Below are 22,656 nucleotides of genomic sequence, written 5' to 3' on the forward strand. Positions count from 1 at the left end.
CCGGGATGGGGTCGGGCCCCCGCGGGGCGGCGGGGCGCGGGCTCCGTGCCGGCGGCGGGGGCCGAGCGGTGCCGTCGGCGCGGCGGCAGGGGCGCTTCCCCGTAACAGCGGGCGGTGGCGGGGCGCCCCGGGGCTGCTGCCGCCGCGGGATCGATGTCGTTACTTATTGATGTTTCTGGTAACGAGCACCTAATGAGCGCGGAGGACGCATCCCGGCAGTGCGCTTTACTGGGCCGGTGTCTGTGCCATCGTTAATTCCCGGCTCGATAAGTACGTGGTGAGACCTGCCGGGGCACCCTGCGGGCTGCGGCCGGGCCCCGAGCAGCCTCGGCCCCGCTGGGCCCGCCCGGGGGCTGCGGCCGGCTCGGGACCCCGGGGTTCGCGAGCCTGCCTGTCCTGCACCGGTGGGAGCGGGTGGGAACCTCAGGGTCCTCCTGGAGCGCTGCCCAGGGGTACGGGTCCAGGAACCCGTCCCTGTAGGCTGCGTGTATGTAGGGGCTGTGCCAGCTGACCCATCGCCTCGGTCTCGGGGCAAGGCAACGGCTGCGTTGGAAGTACAAAACAGCTTGGAGCTGGGAGCGGTTTCATCTGTTTGCTTGCTGAGAAAGAGGTACGAGGGGAGCCTTTCCGCAGGGCTCTGTAACTCACAACAATTTTCTGCTGTAGTACTACCACTTAATGTTCAGCCTCATTGAACCTCAGCTGGGAAAACCCATTTGTAAGTAGCATGCCTTCTGTTCAAATTGCCAGCGTGCTCTGCTTTCCAGAGCTGTGGAGTAGGATCCTGTCACTGTATGGCTGTGAAATCAGGGTAAACCGGGTCAGAAGGATCAGGGATGCTTTATTTGAAAAATCCAGATGTAACAAGGGAGACAGTGGAGAAGAATGGGAAAGGACTTTTGTCTTGGAGGCTAAGCTGAAAAAGTTTAGTTTCAAGCAGTGTTCCTTTAAAAGCATGCTGTAGTACTACAGTATGCTGGAGTACTCTAAAACAGTGCACAGATGCAAGGGATCTCAAAGATTAATTAAAATGTGAAAGAATACGGTGGAAGAGGAGGATCAGTGCTTTTGCTTTAAAGTTCTGCGTGTAAAGACAATGCTAACTGAGAGCAGCTGCAGTTAAAAGCCTGCTGCGGTACCTGCAGGGCTTCCTGCAGCTGTTGCACCATTGCTACCCCCAGGAAAATGCATCAAGCTGCACCTTCAGCTCAGCAGTAGTTCTCTGCCAGGGTGTGGGTATGAAAGCAGGTCACAAGAAGCTCGTGAGCAGGAGACCATCTTGTCATGTCCCTGCATAAGCCAGCATCAAGGAAAGAAACAATTCACTCTACTGAGTGAACCATACAGCAAGTGTGGTCCTATCAAAAACCAAAAGTATTTCCTGTATCTGCCGTCCTGGCTCGTGTAAAAGGCTGAAATATTGTCCTCTGAACGTGTCTTGTGCTTGCACTAGGAATCGCATGTTAGACATTGTGTGAAGTGGTGGAGGCTCCACTAGAAGAGGTTATGTGCTTTGAATAGGTTAATTACCAACTTGTCTTGACCTGTTCGCTAGCATCTGTTGTGAGCACTTGGTTCCTCCTAAATAGCTAAATTGCTGCTGAATTAGGAAGCTCTCAATCACTTCTTAGGTCAGTTCATACGCTGGCATTCTTGGTAATACTTAGCTGTGAACACCCTTGAAAAGGAAGCTTTGAAAAGCACTGACGCTCAGCTATTTTTGTGTATCGCTGAAGTGACGTGGTAACTCAATAACCTGCTGCCTTCAGTTCCAGGTGGGAAGGCACTGTGTGTGACCGCGCCTTTGTTCCTTGCCCTACTCTGCTGGCAGGTGGCACTGATGTGGCCTGAGCGAGCTGCCTGCAGGACAGGCAGGGATGGGGCTGGTAGGCTGCACCCGCTGCCAGCTCACAAAGCCTATTGTTTCCTGTGCTGGTGAACATCCGTCAGCGTTAGTGCTGACTGCACGTTGTTTGGGGTAGGGATCACCTCGCCTGTCTTCTGTGTGCGTGCAGTCCTGGTCCCTGCAAGGACTCCTCAGTGCACTTGTAATGCAAAAATAAATAACAGATCTTGCTAGGCACCAATGCTGGCTACTCTGTTACGCTGCCTTAAACTCACATGTTATTAAAATAAATAAGCTACTTGATTTGGAAGCACAAGAATATACAATAGCAGAAAAATAAAATGCTTTAACTTTGGAGATTTGAGAGTGTATTAGTAGGTTACCCATTATATTATGGGCTACATGCTCCAGTATAATCTGAAGTTGTCCATGTTACTTAGAATTACAGGCTCCGAGCAGTCAAATAAGGAACACTTTTTTCATGAGCTTTCCGAGCTAAGCAGGTCAAATAGTCATATAGAGAAAGTGTAGGTGATTGTGTAGGTGATCTCTAGGGTTGGAGTCATGTTTTCTCCTCTTCAGCATTCAGGACCTAATTATCAGTTGACAATAGACAGGTGGAATTCAGCTGCTGCACCCAACTGTAGCAATCAACATCTAGTTGGGACAGCCTGTGGTACTGAGGATGCTGTAGATTTAATGGAATAGGCAAGTCTTGGCAACAAAAGAAAAAAAACAACCCCATTTCAGCCAATTTCTACCACTTATAAATTGTGAGCGGAGGGCTGGCTGGGATGGTACTGATTTGAGATGACCATAATCCTTTTGTAACGCTGATACTGGTGGTAGCAGAACAGCCCAATTCAGGCATCACAACTGGATACAGCTGTTTGAAGACTAGTACTGTGGACAAGTAGAGAAAACAGAAGGAAACTTCATTTAGTGAATTCTCATGCCCCGGTGACAGCTGCCATAAGGCTGTAGCAGTTGTATACTCCTCTCGGTAAGAATATTGTATCTTTCAGAGAAGTCAGTTTGAAACCAGTTAATTAGGACAGTTATTTCTGGCCGTGGCATTTGTACAGAACAGAAGGCATGATTGTTCTTATGTTTGTTTCTCCGAGTCCTTTGATCGGCTAGAAGCTCTCGATGCTTTACGCTATAAATTACCTCAATACTTTGGCAGTTCATTTCTTTTCTTGTGTACTTGGTTAGGAAAATGCAGAAATCCTTGTGACTCAGCTTCAGACTACTATAAATTATGAAGAAATGGGGGAGGGGGTCACACTTCAAATTAGGAAAGGCAGTTCTTGGAGGCTGGGAGGAATACTGGTTGCTAAATTTGAGATAAGCATCTCCTGGTATCTCGAAATCTGAGCAGCTACCGCCACCTAGAGCTGCGTGGCACAAACACGCCGCTATGGCCGGCTCTCCGTCTGCGCCTGGACGATGAAGACGAGTGGGGCTGCTAATCCCAGTTGGTCCTCCTTGGCAAAAGCCACTCGCTCATGTGTATGAGCGCTGTGCTGAGCCCTGGGACAGGGGTGGTGCCTGCGAATCCTGTTGGGCGATGCAGGTAACGAGTCTGTATATGCTGTCTTCCTTAGGTGGCTTAGATAGGTAAACAAGGAGGATCACTTTGTGTAAATCATTTGCTGACTGAACTTCGCAATACACCTGAAGAAGTTTGTGCAAGTCAAATGGCTGCAGGTGCTGGTGAGACTTGGTAGCGTGTCCAAAGCTCTCAGTGAAAAGGTGCGATGTAGAACTGGTTCCTTAAGGGTCTGTGCTGGCTTGTGCGGGTTCTCGTTTCCCCTGCTCCCTCGCTGAGGTCTATTTAGTAGTGGGCAGCCTGCAGCAGATGTTTGCTGGGGAAGAAAAACTTCTGATTTTCTTCATACATTGACTCTGCAGCAATTAGCTTTGTTTCGCTAGACCCAGCATTTTCCCAGTTTCAAAATTAAATATTGAGGTGAAACTAGATATGTGGGTATTTGTTGCTACTCCAAACCTAACAGTACAGAATACGTTTTTTATATCTACTCTGCTTAGGTTATAGACTTGTTTTGTTTTGAGCTCACAACTTCATATTTGTATGTTTTGTACATCAGTTTTTGGCAATAGGAGGCTCTGCATTTGGGAGAGCAGAATAAGCAGCATTGTTCCTTATTTAATTTGCCAGGAACTGCTTACAAGGAGAATCAATGTGCCTTTTTCATTCACCAAACTCATAATCTCATGTGTGGTTATTTCTGCTCAACTCTTGCAGACATAATATGTTTTGGGGGCTCTTCATAATAACTGCTGGCTTCGGGCTGCCAGAACGCCCCGTGAAGTAAGAAACCCACCACAACCAAACGTCAGTGGGAGCTGAGGACTTCCAGCTCGTAGAATCCTGAAAATTCAAGCCCTTGGTTGATCATAGGTACTGACTGTTTTCCCAGGTGATAGTTTTGGTAATTTTTTTAAAATACTTCAAATCTGCCAGTGTCAAGTATATCAGGATAAGGGCTTAATGTGTGTTTTCTGAGGGAAATGAGTTTTGCTGTGGGAAATGTAAGAGCTGCGGTACATGACCATTTGCCATTCAAGTCAGGAGGCAACTGCAGGCTGTTTATACGAGGCTGTATGAGGAGGGAGCTTACATACCAAAATAACACTGGAAAAACTACCCTTGGCTCACCTGGAGTTCCACATCCAGCCTCTGCCTCTCCACTATAGGCACTGGTCTACAGTTGGGCTTGTAGTCCCTTATATATGTGTACCACAGCAGGAAGGTTCTGGCAAAAGATCGAAGTAGGAGAAATTCAGCAAAGTGCTGTTGTATTCTCCTTAATAACCCAGCATGCAAAAGACCTGAAGCATGTTGCTGCAGTTAAAGCTTAATTCTGTAACAATAAGAACAGGACTCAAGTCCTTTTTGATTATTTTTTTTCTGAATCCTGTAGTATGTATTTTATAAAAGAGTTAAGCATAATCTTGTGCCAACCCTAGCACATCTTATACCTTATCTAGCATGATCAAAACACAGCTTTCTTTAAACGTAACAGCTCCTGGAGAAATGCAGTTTTGTCTAGATAAAGGAATTAGAGGTTATGATCTCTGGATTCCTTAGTCCGTTATGCCATTTACTTTCTAAGCTTGGTGCAAAGTTTAGTATCCATATGGTTTAGTTTACCTTTCTTTACGCTGGGCATGGCCCTCTGTAAGTGTTTGGTATTTGATATACTGAAATTAAAAGAAGCAAAATCTAAACTTTATTCAAGGGCTGGATTAGCAAGTAAACCAACCTCCCTGTTGTCACAGCTGTCACCGTGCTACAGAGGTGTATGGACACTGTCGGGATGAGCGACGGGACTTGTTTTGAGGTATTTCTACATAATTGTGCCTGCTGGCTGTCTGCATTAAGACTTGGATCTTGATTTGGTATATACATTCCTTTTGAGTTGATAATCCAGTTTGAGCTGTAAATGCCAAGAGAAAAATGTTGTTTGATAGAATTTGTACTGCAAACCAGTGCAAGTTGAAGGGGGAAGCAAAGCCAATAACAAGTTCAAGCTGGCAAGGGTGCCTTAACCAGAACCAGTGCCAGGAAACTCTGGTGGAGTAAGAGATTGCTGCTGAACATCATGACTGCCCTTTATCTTTACAATGGGTTGACACAAAACTAGAAATAAATACATCCCAACCACTCAATTCTTGCTTTCCCAGATATAAACATAATGGCTTATGTCTATGTCATTATTTTTTTGGCATCTAATGTCCTGCATTGGTGAAGAAAGGTTAGTTTAATGGGAGGCAAAGAAGGATGTTTAACATCTCGCTACAACAGCAGGGTACTGGTATGGTGTATGCAGGTTGCTGACAGTGCAACGGTGCACAGAAAGGACAGGCAGGTGCTTCTTTGCATCTCATCACAGAAATACAAATGTTACGTAATGCTTAGCATCAAGTTGGAAAATGAGCTTTCCCCTCGAAGGTTAATGATTGGCATCTGAATTTAAAGTCAAGAACAAAGCTTGGAAGACTCATTTCAAGCTGTGTTCTCTCTGTTTTGTATATCTGCTTCCCCTGGTGCAAACCTTTTCTGCAATTTTAATTGTGAAAGTAGTAGTAAGGCTAATGATGAGCCAAGATTTTTTAAAGGATAAGTCAGTCAATTCCACATACCTCTATTAAAAAAAAAAAAAAAAGGATGGGGCATCAAAACTACAATTTAGCAAGAAATTACTTAGAGGTAATGCCTGCAGAGGTTGTCTGCCTCCAAGTCTGACGAGCAGAGATGGGACGTCCTGAATTCCATAATCCTTGAGCATCAAGTTATATCTGTTCTAAATCAATATTGCTCAACACAAGTATTGTTGGATTTTTTTTTTCCTTGCTCTGACTCCTGTAACTGAATTTAAAAATCTTGTGCTTAGAAAGAACAAATTGTTTCACCCGCCTTTGGCTAATGAAAGGACAGCTATGCAATGACAGCTAGGAAATGCAATAAATACCTTCCATGTCTCCTCTGAATCAAACACTCCGGAGCAAATTTTCAGTTCCAAGGCACCACCAGACCTGTTAGCATTCAAGCCGTAGTCACTATAAAACGACTGAGGGGGAGCTGCCGATGTTCTGCATACCTTGTCATGTTCAGGCATACTGCCAAACATGACGTGTGGTTTTGACTAAGACTGTCTGGAGCCATTTATATTTCTAACAGAAAAAAAGGCATTTGTGGAGATGACACTGCTGGTATACTGAAGTTGGTTTTTTTTCTCCCTTTGATTGTTTTCATCGGGGTGAGACCTGCTTCATGCCCTGTACAGGCCAAGCATCTTTAGTATGAGCAGGCACAGCTTTGCTCATCTCTATTTTATGCAAGTTAAGGCTGACCTTTGGTTCCTGGCAAGCGGCCTGTTTTGTGTTTATAGGGCTGGTAAATACCTACTTGTGCAGCAGTAGTTTTTCATGGGAATAGGTATTTCCTGAATTTCATAGCAAATTTGTTCTGGCTAGAAGCAGCCTCTGTATGAGAGAGGAAGTTGTGCTGCATTTCACTTGAAACCTCCTAGAGGTTTTAATGGTGAAGAATGTTTCTGCATTAACACTATTTGCCTCTTGTTTTTTGTTATATAATGGTTGAGCCCACAAATCAGAAGCATGAGGCTAAAAGTTGAAGAATGAAGGAAGAAACAAAAAGCCATATGGCGATAGCAGGAGGTCCTGCCACCCCACCTTAGGCTCGTGACAACATGCCCTACATTTAACCTACAGTCAGGAACTAATTAACAACACAGATGGAACTGAGCTAGCATATGTATTTCAAGTAATACCCCTAAGGTTTTAATCAGCTGCCCAGCCTTTTTCTGGGTTAGACATGTAAGTTGCCATAGTGAGAGTTGCAAAATGTTTGAATGATGCATATGGTTAAGGTAGCTTGGCGTAGTAGCTGGAGTGAGGGAGCGGGGGCTCCCGTGTTCTCCGGTTCAGCAGTGACTTGCCATGCAACCCAGGGGAACTTGTTCAGGCCTCTCTACGTTTAGTAGGAAAAGACCATTTCTGGGATGGTTCCTCCTCAGTGAAGTATGGTGAGATGCAGTGCTCGCAAAGCACTGTGGAAGCTTTGATGGTCTGTTCCATAAGAAGAGTAGAAGCAGAGGCTCAGCACTGTAAGTACCAGGTCTCTCTTCTCTTGCAACATCTTTGTTAGGTTTTTCAACCTCTCCTGAACTGCTGATCATCTCTGATAAGGCAGTGTTGATTTTGGCTAGGATAGTGATTTTGAGGTAACCTATTGAGTTGTGCAGAGGTTTGGGAGAAGGAGAGCAACTAGTTTCCTACCGAGTCATTTCATGTTTCTCTTTCCTCCCCCCACTCCTAGCTATTTGAGGAGAGGCTCTCCTTCCCTGCAGGGCAGTAGCATCTGCTTATGTGAAGGGACAGGTATTGAAGTTTTTATAGAGGAATGTCTAATTACTGAAATCCCATCTATGAACCTACCCTTTGGAGCTTAAGGGCTCTTACAGCGAGGACTGTGCGCTGGCAGCAAAGCCACTTTGTTCTGTTGGGGGTGTGTGTGCCTGAAACAAAACACCCAAATGCGGCATGGAGGGAGGTTGGATTGTGTTGGCCTGGATTTTGCATACTTTTGTTTATAGGCATGTCTGGGCTATTTGTGTGCTTATGTCGGTGGGGGAGGGGAGGAGCTAGTCTGCACACCTAGGAAACTCATTTTTTTTCTTCCTCTTGAAAGTGTAATTATTACCAAATATGCATGTATCCCTGAGGAATCCTGAGTGTGAGGAAACTGTTTTACTGAAACCTGTCACAAGTTGTTCTGATAGAGCTATTAGCTACAGTGTTGGCCCCATCTGATTTTATGACCACAATAATGCTGGGCCACCTTCTCAGCTGGTATAAATCTGTGAAGAGAGCACTATGGGTTTACGCTAGGCAGTGACTCTGGACACCACAGTCAGGTTCTCTGGAATGTACTACCTCAATGAGCCTTAACAGTTCTCATGGAAATAATTTACTGTGATGCTGCAATCTATCTTTACATCTAATGACTATATGAGAAGTCATCAGCCAGGTACATTTCATTTTTAATTGGGGGGATGGGATGGGACAACCCAATGTCAGTGCGTCATGTTGACAGAAATCCATGTAATATTCCTCTGGGCAAGGGATTAGATGATTATACAGCTGGGAGAAGGCATAAGGTTGATTTAAATAAATAACTGCGGTCTTGCAGGAAAAAAAAGGACTTTCCTTTTCCTTACATTCCACTACATGTTTGTACCTTGAGCAGGGGGACTGCTGAATCCTGATCTCAGACACTTGCATCTTTGGCAGGCGTACCTCCACGCTCCCTGTAGTAGTTCCAGACTTCTGTCCTCTATGAAACTTATGAAGTGGAAGCAAAGATACATGGTGGTGTAAGTGTGTAGGTGCGTGGGTCCTAACTGGCTGGGCAACTGCTGCTGAGCCAGTGAGGCTTGCCCAAGTACGACTGGAGGAAGAAAGCTGCTCTGGGTGGTCTCAGCTACTTGCGTGCCAGTTACAACACGTGATTGTGGAAACAGTGCTGTCTGTGGAACTTGGGTCCCTCTGAATCCGGTTGAAGCAGGCCCCCAGGTTTTTAAAATTGTGTTAGGGATGGAAAGCCAGTCATAGTGACTGCAGAGGTTCAATATGAAAATGTGGGGGGGGGGGGGGGCGCAGCTAAGAACTCCAGTGCTTGAAAATCTGTGGTATGCTGCTTTGTCCTAGTAAAATATCAGTGGTGAAGACATCATGCCTTTCCAAAGTGTTTTCAGTAGTTATGCTAATTTATTAACATACCTTTGCAGCAACAACGCTCTCTCCAAAGATAAAGCAGTTGTCACAGCAGGACATGTGCAGGGCTGGCTGCGTAGTGAGATGAGGTAGACTGCTAACCTAGCCAATGGCACTGATGTCCTCATAAAGTTAAAACTCCTCATTATTCCATGTATGTAGCTTGAGGTGGCTTTGTGAACTTAAAAAAAAAAAAAAAAAAAAAAAAAAAAAAAAAAAAAAAAAAAATCTGCTCCTGATCTGGTTGTCCCTGTGTAACTTTGGACTCCAGGACTCCAGAAGGTGCTCCTCTGGTACCTCAGCAGAAGCTCTCATGCCTTGTCCGTGTATGGAGGGTATTTCTGTGGAGGTGCTGTGTTAACAACGGGACTCAGCATGTGTTGAGAAGTCTGCACAGGAGGGCGTGCAGCCAAAAGATGACTGATAACACTCCTGGCAAATGCAGGCATATTGTTAATACCTGTCAGGACTCTGACAACAGGCATTTCCAGTTTCTGGTTCATGCACATCACAACATACTGATCTGCTTCATTTCAAGGACTGACTATGGCTAAAAGCAAGGTATTCTCTAACAACAATGCCACACACAGTCAGGGTCTCAGCAAAGGTAAGTATCTTGCAGCAAATGGGCACAGCACTTGCTCTCCTCCCTTGCTCAAAGAAAGCACTGCCTGCCCAAACCATGCCTAACTGCTCCATCCGATGCTTATGCTTTTTAACCATTGGTTTTCCTTGGCTAAGCTTCGCTTATGTTCCTGGTGAGTGCATAATGTTCTATAGGTCCTAGGAAACTTGCCACTCGCAGCAGAGCTGATGGGTGCGTGGGATGTTTTACATGCTGTTCAATAGTTCCTGGGCACTCGTAAGATCCAAGTTTAACTGGTACAGCAGCTTCTGGGTTGTTCGCGGGCTGCTGGACACATGTCACAGTACAAAGGATCCAACTCACGCTAGTTTGCATGCAACGTGCTCTGTTCTGTTCCTGCTCTCGAATGCCAATTATCCTTGACTTCAGTAGGAGCTTCATGTGTGTGCTTGGCAGAATAGCTTCGTCCTGTGACGATTCAGCGCAGTGTTTCATACCAAAGAGCTGTGGTGAAATGGAAGGCAGACCACAGATGCTGCTCTAAGGTCCGAGACTCTGCCCTAATGTTCTTCTACACACAAGTTGAATTAGCATTAAATAAAGCTCTAGTGGCTATTGAAGCAAATGATTTCAGAGAACTGTAATTATCTGCTGTCATGGAGGAACCTGACAGTATCATGGCACGGGGTAATTATTCCATGGAGTGGCTCTGTGGTTGGATTCTTGTTTTGTTGCTTGGTATGTTTTTTTGTTTTTTTTTTTTTTTTTTTTTTTTTTTTTCCTTAGATAACTGGTTCTATAGGCGAACTCTGCTTTCACAGAATTCATAATGGTACTTCTGAATGAACACAGTAGTGGCATGAATCTATTGTGACACATTCCAAACTAGCTTGATGCAGCTTTCTAAGCCTGAAATCAGTTCAGAAGCTGGAATTCACTAATGCTGAGGTCTTAAACTTGGAAGTCGTATCTCTACTGTCCAGTCTTTCTGGGATGGCAATACAAGTATCACGTATATTACCCATTCTACTCCAGCTGATGAACAGAAGTAGGCCTGCTGGTAGCATCTTCTATCTGAAGGGGACTTTCCCCATATACCTTTATTTCAACATGAGGGTTTGGCAAAAAAATGTTGCGGTTAAGCGAATTGTTTGATAAGTATAGTGACGTGCACACGTGCCCTTCTGGAGCTGGGTTAGTTTGTTTACAGTAGTCCTCATAAAACCCCCGTGTGGTTTGAGTGCCCCTTGTGTGGGATGCTGCACAAACAGCTGGAAAAGCAGCATGTGTGTTCCTCGCTCAACAATCAATTCCCATTGTAAAAGTATAGAAATAGTGCACATCTGTTCTATTCTATGGGTGTTGTCTCTCCAAAACCGCAGATACCATCTGTGAGTTTGGCCTGCTCTTCCTTTACTTGTGCACACTGCCAAAACCCATCCTGCCTGTTTCCTGGTATGGGCAGAATGGGTCTTAGATCTGTCCGACAGAAATCCTGCTGGGAACTCCTTGTAGTCCCGTACTTGGCCAATTGAAGTATAAGCATGCTTGTAATGACGAGACTGTCTAGTCTGTACGCAGTAGAGTGGCTGAATTCTTTCGTAGAGTTCTGAAGCATGCGAGCCCTTTGCATGGCTGTTCGGGAATCCAGAAAGGTATGAAGAAAGTCTGTAGGAAACTCTGATGCATAAGTCAGTGAAAGATCAGGGTATAACGTTGGGGCGTTGAATATTTTGGCATCATTTTCTTTGGGTTCTTTCCCACCACTGTTTGATGGGGGAAGTTCTGATTTTTTTTTTTGTATGCCTTGAGGGAAGAGTCCGATTAAACCCCAAGAACCCCATAAACTCCTTGTAGAACTTTAAACAGATGCTCTCCAGAGCCAACATCGGCACTGCTGCAGATGCTGTGTTCTCGGAGGCCGTACTATGGGCAGTGTTTAGTAGCATAAGATCAAAGACAATTTCTTATGTTAAAAGTTGTAGTTTACAAACTACTTATAAATTTGCTTGTAATTTGTCTTAGTGTTCAAAATGGTGCTGACTTAGTCTCTGCTATCTCTGGCATTATGGCTAAGTAGATTTTATTCCCTCAGGGAAAACCAACATGAGGGAATAAAAATGAAATGTTTTTTTTCCTCCTGACATGAAGCACCAACTTACAAGAATACAAATTGGGTGTGGGTGTGCCTGTGTATGTATGGATGGGGGGGGCTATATTTTCTGTAATAAAAAATAATTATATAGTTTGCATAAATAGCCGTAAGGATAACCATAGTGCGTCAGACATCTAGTTATGCATGTGTTAAAGGTTAATGCTGTTTGTTCTCAGTACACTTAGTCTTTGCAAATCATGTGCTGACATGCATCCCATTTTGGTATCTGTTCACACACTCCAGTAATGATGCGTAGAGCAGGAACTCATGCCTGTGCCATTCAGTAGTATTTAGTAAATTGAACTTTTGTATAAAGGTCTTAGAAAATGGCAAGGCAGAAAATGAATGTCGTCTTGCTGCTAATTTTATCTTCCACTGCACATTCCTTTCTGGAGATTAAAGCATTCTGAATCTATTCACTACTGAAAGTTATTTCAACTTTCATAGCACATATCAGGATGCAGAAAAGCAAGTTCATGTTCACAGCTGTTCCTCGGGTCTCCCTGCTGGAAATACAACCTGTTAAGCAGTTAGATTTCTGCTTAAAATAAGTAAAACTAATGAAATAAAACAATTAACTGGTGAATTCTCATTGAATGCAAATACAGAAGTAAATAGTACAGATAAGTAATTGACTGCATATGTAAACTAGCTGTAGATAATTGACACGACCTTCATTTAACGAGCCTCCTTCCCATTAGTGGAGACGACTGCCACAATTAAGTGCCCTTATTCTAGCTGTAATTGTATGGACTTCATTGAAGTACAAACTAGGTCATGTCTTCCTGAGATCTGGTCCATGGTGGGTGACCCGTTTTCATTGCTTTGGCTTTGCTGTGCTGCATTAGAGAAGGAAGAATGCTCTTGCAGCCACGAGAATGGATGGCATTCAAACTTGTCTCAAATGTCATTTCTGACAGATGTCTTGCATGACCTGAGGAAGCCTTTTAAAGCTAGGTCTCAAGAGGGTTGGCATACATGTATTTTAAACAGCATATACCTACTTTTTGCGAGGTAATAGCTGTATCCAACAGTCCATCAGACAACAATAGAAGTAAGATTTCCTCCCCTAGAAGAGTCTGATCTAGTGATGTAGCTGGGCGGGAGGAGTGAAAAAGAGCGACAGCCTTCACTCATTATTCCTGGGTCTTGGGGAGCAGGCATCTGGACCTCCTACAGCTGGGAGGGGAGAGGATGGATGCATGATAGGACTACAAAGTGAGGCCACATCATCAGTGATTTGGTTGTGTTTTTCTACCTGTGTGTGGCCAAATAGTGGCCACAGCTGCTCTGGCTTGGCTGGCATTTGATGGTATTGGTGTGCTTGATGCCAGGTGGGTTGCTTCAGGAAAAAAAAAAAAAAAAAAAAAAAAAACACTTTCAGAGCACTAATGAGCCTCTGTGGGAAGAAGTTTAGTCTACCCGGGCAGCACCTGCCATGGGAGTACTCAGCAGGGCTGAGGTGTCTCCAGACAGGGCCTTGCAGTAGCAGATGTACCTGGGATGGCATGGGGCAGTACCTCTCTCAGGCTGTGTGGTGGGGAAATGGGCAAGTGCGGCTTTGTCCTGTGTTCCAGACCCTCCTCCGCTTCCACATGGGGTGATGTGGTGACTTCCTTGTAACTGGAAAGGTGTATGCAGTATCGGTGTGCAGGGTGTACAAGGTGCTTGGTGTAACAGGATGGCCAGCATCTGTAATCTTTGCTGCATGATAAAGGCTTGACTGTTGGGGAGCAGAAGGAAAAGGATGGGCAGCTGCCATCCAACTTGTTTCCAATGACTTCTTTGGGGCTGCATGGTGGTACTAGCCCAGCCTTGCGAAGTGGGAGGTGAACCATGCACTCATGAGTCAGTTCGAAAGGAGCTGAAAGGCTGTTTCCAACCACAAAGGGAGGTTTAATTTTTACTCTGCTAGTGTACTAGTAGATTTAGAGCAACTACTACTAGAAGTTATGACCTCTAAAATGAAGAGGTTTCCTCGGTGTTCACAGATGACTTCATCCTGTTAACTCACTCGGTATCATTTTGTTGCTGCCCAAAATTGACTCTATAGGACCATGTTAGAAGATTTTTTTCACACCCTGCTTACACAGTTCAGAATAGTCAAGGACTCTTTTATGAGCGAGTGTAAGTGTATGTTCTCTTGATAGTGATATTCCACATGTCTGTACTGCTAAAACTTACTTTGACATAATATTCTACTAATATAAACGGGAAGGGAAGGGGTGGCTTTTAGGGGGCCATGCTCACTTGTGAATAGTGGCTATCTTAAAGTGTTTTAAAGTTGTGGGTTTTCAAAGCCTAGCTGTACACTTTCTTACTACCCCAAATAGTGACAGTCAGATATCACTGGATAGGATACAAATTAATCAAGCTTGAGAGCTTTTTCCCTCAGAAGTGGAAGGAAACACTGAATAAGGAAGGACTAGCTGAATGTCAGATATAAAGTAGTGTTAGATCTGGTAACCAACCAGCAATTGTTGGAGGTTGCTGAGAGTATGTCGAGGCCATGGTAAGATAGCTCTACACGTCTCTGATTTCCCTCTTTGTTCCTTGTAAGAAAGCTGTCCATGCAAATGAAGTTTCACAGCCCCTATTCTAGTCACTTTGGATCCCATCAAGTTTCTTGCTACCCTAAATAAACAACCCAATGGTAGTTGTGAGGGATGTGGCTTGTGCCAGAAATCATTGCATCTTTTGCTCACCTACTGAATTGAGCAAATACTCACCCTTCTGAGGGCAAACTTAACCGATGCGCACAAGCTTCTCCAGTTCTGTGCTTGCCTTGGTGCCATGTGTGTTGTGCCCTACGTCTTCTGTGTTGGAGGGCCCTCTGGGGCACTACATGCTCAGATGGGATCTTGCCTCTGGAGTCCAGATATTGGCTGGGACCTTTGGGCACAATCTAACAAAAAATAATGGAAACTTGATTAGGAGCCAGAAGATCTGTTTTGTGTTCATTGCTTCGGTGGTCACAACAAATGATATGGGGTTTGGTTTCTGTCTCTTTTTTTTCTTTTATATGAAAGAATTCTCAAAGAAGGAGCCTATGATTTTCCACTGGCTCTGTCCTTGTATGCTCGAGGAACCACTCCTTCTCCCTCTGTCTTGTCTCTGTGTGTTTGATAAAGGAAGACTGATAGCCTTCTTCCTTGTGTGTAAATCAAGTCTAGTGTGTTTCTTCCCTTCAAGGAAGAAATCTGATATTGCTCTCTAAAATGTTTTTTAAAATCCTAGGATGAAAAATCTGCTAAATATTAATGTTCTGCACAGTTAGAGCAAACACTATGTTCCTGTGAGTCACAGATGTCAGGCTTGTTTAATCTTAATAAATCTATGCCACAATAACACTTAAACAGGAGGAGAGATGGAGGGAAGAGAGCTGGACTGGGGTGGAGATAACTCCTAGCTGCAGTTGTGTTCAGTGGTGGGGAGGGGAGGGGCGCAGACACAAAACCAAACACTTTGCCTGCTCCCCAACACTTCATTAAGTAGACTTAGAGATGTACATTTGGGGCACTGCCTCTCTAGTACATACTTTATTTCCTTTGTATGGTTTATGATAGATGGTCTTTCCATGTTGGAGTCTTAAGAGTACTAGTTTCCCACAGCATATTTGCAGGAGATGAAGTAAGGCTTTTTACATAGCACCCTGTTGGCAAACAGAAATAGCATTTACTCCAATGAGTGCTGCCAAGTATGAGGTACTTCCGAATGAACTTCAAAAGCTTTGAAACAAGCATTAGCTGCTGCTTCAAAAATGTGAACAATGCCATTGCTTTCTAGCAAGCAGAACAGATGAGAGCTGGGATCGGAAGGAGGAGAAATAACAACTGGGCATGATAGATGTTGTAGTAGCACTTGGGATCAGACAGAAAGCATAGCTGTCTGTCAGAGCAGGATTTGGGACGTTCTTGTTGTAATAGTACCTGAAATACGTACTTGGTACTTCAGGGGGAAACAATCTACCCTGAGGAATGTATGATTGCTAGAGACTAAGCGAAGCACTGGGGAAGGAACAGTCATACAAGCCCAAACTGTTTGGATTGCTGGTATGAAGGAGTTTGCTCAACCTGGTGAAAAGTTTTCTCACTGGCACTCGCTCATGGTGGTACCCCTCTGTGCTCAGGTCTAGTGCACCTGTAAGCATCAAGGCACTGCCCATAACATGCTCCAGAACTGGGAGCAGAATGGGGAAAATAAAGATGAGCTGCTGTGTTTAAATATGGCAAGTAGGGCTGCTGGTGGCTTGTGTTTTGTTGTGTTTTTTTTTTTTTGTGTGTCTGTGTAGCTGTGGGTTTAAATAGATGCTTTGCCTACTTGAGAATAGGTGGTGTGTGGCTCTGGGAAAATACGGTACAGTGTTTCTGGTGCTGTTGTTTCAGTATAGCTCTTTATCAGCTCTGTAATCCAGTAAGCCCTTTCCATAGCATTCACATGATGTGAGCAATCTTTCCAGCTCAAATTTAGTACAGTTGCAAGCATGCTGTCCTGCACCATTTTCTTGTTCTATATTTGTGCATACATACCTTCTACTTTTAGATGAGGAATTGACCTGCTGAGACCCCAGAGCTGTATGGCCTCTTCCTGTGTTTTGAAGATTGCATATAAAATTCAAATGCAATTTATCCTGGTGCTATTCAGTTTCTTGTGGGTTTAACTATTTTTGGAATAGAGAGAGATTAAAAATCAAATATTTGCATTTGTTCTTTAAATCGAAATCATACCTTTTGACGCCCATGAAGCTACCTTTTACTGCTCAACTGCTGCATTGCTGAATAGCAGTTCTGCTTCTGTTATTATCTGAAATAGGTGTAATCAGTCAACAAGTAAAAGATCCATATAGTATTTAATCTAATACTTACCACGGAAGGACATTGGCACATAAGAAGTCTGACTCCCCATTATAAATGTTGTCCAAGTTCTGGATGTGATGTATCTGAAAATCTAAATCCAAGAAACACCTTTGTACAAGACTATGCTTTATCACTGATAATGAGTTGCAGCTGCATATGCAGCAGATCTCTGCAGAAAATGCACAATGTTTCATGACAACCCAGATGAATCTTAATTACTTGGTCTTTTGTAAATTTAATACTTTATTTTCTTGTTCTTGTCCTTAACAGTTCCACCAAGTGAGAAGAGTGATGACCATCCTTTTCCTTACTATGGTTATTTCATACTTCAGTTGCATGAAAGCTGCCCCGATGAAAGAAGCTAGTGTAAGAGGACAAGGCAGCTTGGCTTACCCAGGTCTTCGGACCCACGGGACTCTTGAGAGCCTAAACGGGCCCAATGCAGGTTCAAGAGGACTGACATCGCTGGCAGACACTTTTGAACATGTGATAGAGGAGCTGCTAGATGAAGATCAGGACATCCAGCCCAGCGAGGAAAACAAGGATGCAGACTTGTACACATCCCGAGTCATGCTGAGCAGTCAAGTGCCTTTGGAACCCCCGCTGCTCTTCCTGCTCGAGGAGTACAAAAACTACTTGGATGCTGCAAACATGTCCATGAGAGTCCGGCGTCACTCTGACCCAGCTCGCCGTGGGGAACTGAGCGTGTGTGACAGTACGAGCGAGTGGGTGACGGCGGCAGAGAAAAAGACTGCAGTGGACATGTCTGGTGCGACTGTCACAGTCCTCGAAAAAGTCCCAGTACCCAAAGGCCAACTGAAGCAATACTTCTATGAGACCAAATGCAACCCCAAGGGGTACACAAAGGAGGGCTGCAGGGGCATAGACAAGAGGCACTGGAACTCCCAGTGCCGAACTACCCAGTCTTACGTGAGAGCTCTCACCATGGATAACAAGAAGAGAGTTGGCTGGCGGTTTATAAGAATAGACACTTCCTGTGTATGTACATTAACCATTAAAAGGGGAAGATAGTGGATTTGTGTTGTATAGATTATATTGAGACAAAATTATCTATTTGTATATATACATAACAGGGTAAATTATTCAGTAAAAAAAAATAATTTTATGGACTGCATGTATAACTGAAGTTTATACAGTACAGTGGTTCCACAACCTATTTATTGAACATATCCATGACCTGAAAGGGAACAAAAGTCATTTGCGCACAACTTAAAAAAAAAAAAAAAAAAAAGGCAAACTAAAAAGTCTGCATTACATTCCTCGATAACATTGTGGTTTGTCGCCGTTGCCAAGAATTGAAAGTAGAAAAAGTTTAAAAAAAAAGAATAAAATTGCATGCTGCTTCAATTGTGAATTGATGATACTGTCCTCTTTCAGGAAAATAAATTGAACCAAAACATTCCGTTTACATTTTAGACAGTAAGTATCTTTATTCTTGTTAGTATTATATCTGTTTACTGCTTTTAACTTCTGATAGCGTTGGAATTAAAACAATGTCAAGGTGCTGTTGTCATAGTTTTACTGTTTCTCTTACTTTTGAGCTCCCATCAGATTGAAGAAAAAAAGATAAAAAAAAAATCATTAACTTATCCTGGATTAAAGACCAATTTGTTTTTTGTATGTTGTGAGGTGTTTGCAATAGCAATCCAACTACTGACAAAAAATAAAAAAAAAAAAAGGCAACTGAAAAAGAATGGTGATGTTCCACTTCACATCGTTGAACTTCAGGCTTAAAGACAGCACTTATTTAACTGTTTGACAACATGCTTTGGTGTTTTTTTTTCAGTCACTGTCTTTTGAGACGTGCATTTCCTTATACCATGTTTGTTTGTGTTTGGTTGGCGCCCCCCCCCCCCCATTGCCCTCTGCAAGGAATGGGATGGTGATCTTTGAAATGTTTCACTTAACATACAACTGGAGCTTGTCATGCAGAAACTATTCTCTAGAATGTTGAGAGCAATGATTGTAATGTAACAGGATCCTGGGCTTGGATCAAATGTCCTGGTGAAGCACAGCAAGAATGTCAATACAAAAGGGTCTGGAATGATTACAGCGAAGCAGAGGGATGTCATGGGACTAGATAGCTTAGTTCAGGGATAAACAACAGTGTTTTGGCTTGACTGCTGCTCTCCAGATTGTAGTCAGCACTGAATTTGGTCCTGCGCGTGCTGCCTGAGAGAAACAGCTCTGCCTTGCGTGCTGATGCACGTAGTGCAGCCTTCTGCTCCAGAGTATGTCCTGCAGCCACAGGCCTCGATGTGTTGGGGGAGAGCACGGTGTGCGAACGGCTGCGGCACCCGTGCTGGAGAGACCCCTCTGCAACAGCAGGGGCATGAGGCAGAAATTGCCCAAAGATTCTCTGCTTCTGGTTGAAAGCAATTAACAATTATGTGAATTCAGCTCTAACTCTGCTGTTAGCCTTATTCCATGAAATAAATTGGCATTAAAGGTAAACTTGAAGTGCTAGAGTAGCAGGCTGAACATCTGCTTTGGTTCTGATAAACTTACTTAGCCCTGTGCTGCTGCGTTAACTTCCCTGACGGAAGTATTACTAAAAAGTCAGGGTGTAAGCCTAAGAGTTTGGGCATAGCACTTGAGCTGGCTACAGTGGATGGAGAGGCAGAAACAACTCATTAGTGAGCTCACTGAAGATAGATGTGATAATTCTCATCACTGTAGATGAACAAAGAGTAAAATGCTGCAAGATATAACTATTGCCGAAGCTGCAATGGTTACGCCTTTCTGTTGAAATTAATTAAAAGCTGGACTAGGCAAAGTTTATTTGGAATATCATCCCCCAGAAGTATTACCTATGAAGAATACATTTAATAAGTTTGCCACTCCTAGTAGAAACCAATTCTGTAGGCTAACAAAATAAGTGATTTCTTCTACTTAAAGAGGACCTCCCTTTGCAATTTAATGGACTATCAAAGTAGAGCCATCCCAACTGTAAAATGGAAATTTTCTGAACTTCCTGTATTGGCTGCAAGTCCACCGGACCATAAATGAGAAGACAAGGTTAGGTGACCTATTTGAACTTCCAAGCTGAGCCATTGCCAATTAATTGTAGGTATGTAGGCTCCCATGTGAAAATCAAACATGAAGAAGATCCTATTGAAATGCCTCAAAGCTTTAGCCAAAGTATTTTTTTTTATGCAAACTGGACATTGGAGCAACGGAGAAATTCATTTTATTGTAGCCAGTACTTGTCTGTGTATTATCCTTTGCATTTAATGACCCAAACATTACTAAGGCACTATTCTCAGCAGTGTTTCTAAACTACTGCAGAGAGATGGTGTAATGGTAGCTCCACTGAAAACTAGGTTTTGTTGTTTAGGAAGGGAAAAGGATGATGCTAATGAGTGAATACCAAACAGATCATCTAGACTGGAGAAAGAAACGGTGGTTAGGACATAATGGTATTCTGAATCAGATACAGGAATAAAGTAATTCCCAGTTCAAATAAATTGAATTTCCAAGAGAAGTGTTAACACCTAAATCATAAAGTTCCTAATTTCCTGAAGTTAATGATGGATTTAACTCAGTCATCCTCACCTGGAGTAAGTGAGAGTGTCACTGATGTTACAGAATTAAAACAGTTGGATGGTAGGTCCAAGTTGTGCCATTAACTTTCTAGATGAGTAAAATAAATAGGTTTACTCGTAGAATAGCTTGGTATTTAAAGTAACTCAAAAGGATGGCCTCCATTAAAATACAAAATGGAGAAAACCTACTTTTTTTAGAACAGGGAAAATAAGTGCTAGTATATTAAAGCACGAGCAACAAGTGGCTTCTACTCTGTTCTGTCTTTTGCAGCAAAGCCACATGATGAGGTTTCTACTCCTGTTCCCCGTTGCCCATTCACTGACGGTGGTGTGGAGAAGCCTGCAGTACAGCGGTCTGTTGGCAGCTGCACACCAGACCACTGGGATAATTCCTTTAAAACACACCCAAAGGGGTAAAGTGCAGCCCGTGCAGGTGGGGAGAGCTAAGGGATGGAGCTGACAGCTTACAGAACCACATCTAACTACTTCTAGAGTGTGTTCCCGTAACACACCACTTATATGCCAATTGATGCTTTCAACATACATAACGTGAAACTGGCAATTAAAGGGCAGTCCCATGACTCTCACCTGCCTGACCCACTACGTACACGATCACAGGCTCGGGAGTCTTAGTTAAACAGAGTAGGGGGACGGTGGCTGGGTCGGGGGTTGGTTTTCGTTCATGTCACTTAATTAAAATCTTGCTGTGGTCTGTTTGTGACAAAGGTATATCATGCATGTCAGCAGGCCTAGTGCTGTGTTAAAGTAAAGACTTGCAAATGTAAGTTCATGTCTGTGGCCTTGTTCTCTACTATTCACCTTGTGTAACATAAATATTTATTGTATATTTATATAATTTTATGTTTTTTGGGAAAAACTGAAATTGGCATTAAAATTTAAAAGCAACTGCGTCATATTGTAAATATAATTAAGCTATATTTAAGTGTACTGATTAACATAATATATGTTTAACTATAGAGTTTTTTATGTTTTTAAATATATTTTCAAAATATATATAAAACTTGGGGTTTTTTGGGGGACCATGTGACTCTTTTCTCTAATTGTAAAACAAACTTGAGTTTTACTATAAAGATGTGTGTTCTTTGTTTTAAAACAATTTTTACTTTATTTTAGCAATAAAATCTCACTTGGAGGGCAGATAGCCACCTGTTTCATAGCGGGACAGTTAGCTTCGGGAGGGGAGGGGTGGCAAGAATTTGCTTTCCGCAAAACTTGGGGATACTCCCAGAACAACGTAGCACTAGCCCGTAAGTCCTCATGAGACTAAAAACCCACGAATGACAAATGTAAATGATTTTATTCTGCTATGAAATAATGAGCGTAATGGAAGGGAGTTGGGGGGTCATTAACGTTAATAACTAACGAATAAGTGAGACACAACTTCAATAGCTGTAGTCTAGTCACGTACTTGATATTTAAGTGGCGTCATGGATATTTATATCCAGTACGCTGAACTTAGTTATGTCCTCCACAGAGTAATAAGAGTGGAATTCCGTGGATTTAACGTATTTTTAGCATTGCTAAAATAATATGCTCTACTATAGCTGTCAAGCCTTTGTGTATTTAATTATCACAAAGTCCTAGAACAATCAATAAATCTTCATGATGAATAGAAGACTTTCATATAACTTAAGGAAAAAAAAAAGCACAGACCCAAACTCCCTTTGGAAATGCCACTCCTAAGAGATTGGTGCCAGCAATGCCTCCACAAGAACCTAGTAAATGGTGCTTCTGCAGTTTCCTGTTTATATTAAACGCACACGTGTGCACGTCGCTTGGGCTATCGCTGTCTCGAAGTAAGCCCCCAGCAGCAGTGAGGTACGCAGGGTGCTACTGGACGGAGCGAGGGGGCGCGCTCCCGGCACGGCGTGTTGGCTCCCTGCTGCAGCAGCCACCCCCCCGGCAGCTTGGTGCCTCCACCACAGGCTCCCCAGCAAACACCCACCAGCCCCCGGCCCTCGTCCTGAGATGGCGACAGAGAGGGATGGGGGAGGCTGTTTTGGCTTATTTTGCTGTTAAGCTTTTGGGACGAGTACCCAGGGAAGAAAAGGGGTGCCCTAAAATACTTCTTTGAGGTGTAGGGGAAGATGCCACAAACCATCTGGGAGGGGAAAGGAAGAGGTGTTTTCATAGCTGTCATCACAGAGAGCAAAAGCTAGGCTTTCAAATCCCTCAGCCAGAGAACAATGGCAAACAGTAAAAGAAGATTTTTGAACAGAATATCACGGCACCACTAAAGTGCAATGAGAAGGTGAGGACATTTATCTCAATTTGTCCCAGGTGGATCCAATACTCTGCTT

At 43.5% G+C, this 22,656-nt stretch overlaps 1 protein-coding gene across 1 annotated transcript in view; it reads left to right on the plus strand.

Moving 5' to 3' along the window:
• BDNF (brain derived neurotrophic factor) overlaps positions 1-18,481 on the plus strand; it is a 34,479-nt gene extending 15,998 nt beyond the window's left edge. The window contains exon 2 of the mRNA XM_035328263.1: positions 17,040-18,481. Within this exon, the coding sequence (XP_035184154.1) occupies positions 17,040-17,801 (762 nt within the window). The 3' untranslated portion in view covers positions 17,802-18,481. The remainder of the gene's footprint in view (positions 1-17,039) is intronic.
• The last annotated feature ends 4,175 nt before the right edge of the window (positions 18,482-22,656 follow it).

Source organism: Oxyura jamaicensis, chromosome 5, assembly GCF_011077185.1.
Source record: "Oxyura jamaicensis isolate SHBP4307 breed ruddy duck chromosome 5, BPBGC_Ojam_1.0, whole genome shotgun sequence".
In the NCBI taxonomy this organism is placed as follows: Eukaryota; Metazoa; Chordata; class Aves; order Anseriformes; family Anatidae; genus Oxyura; species Oxyura jamaicensis.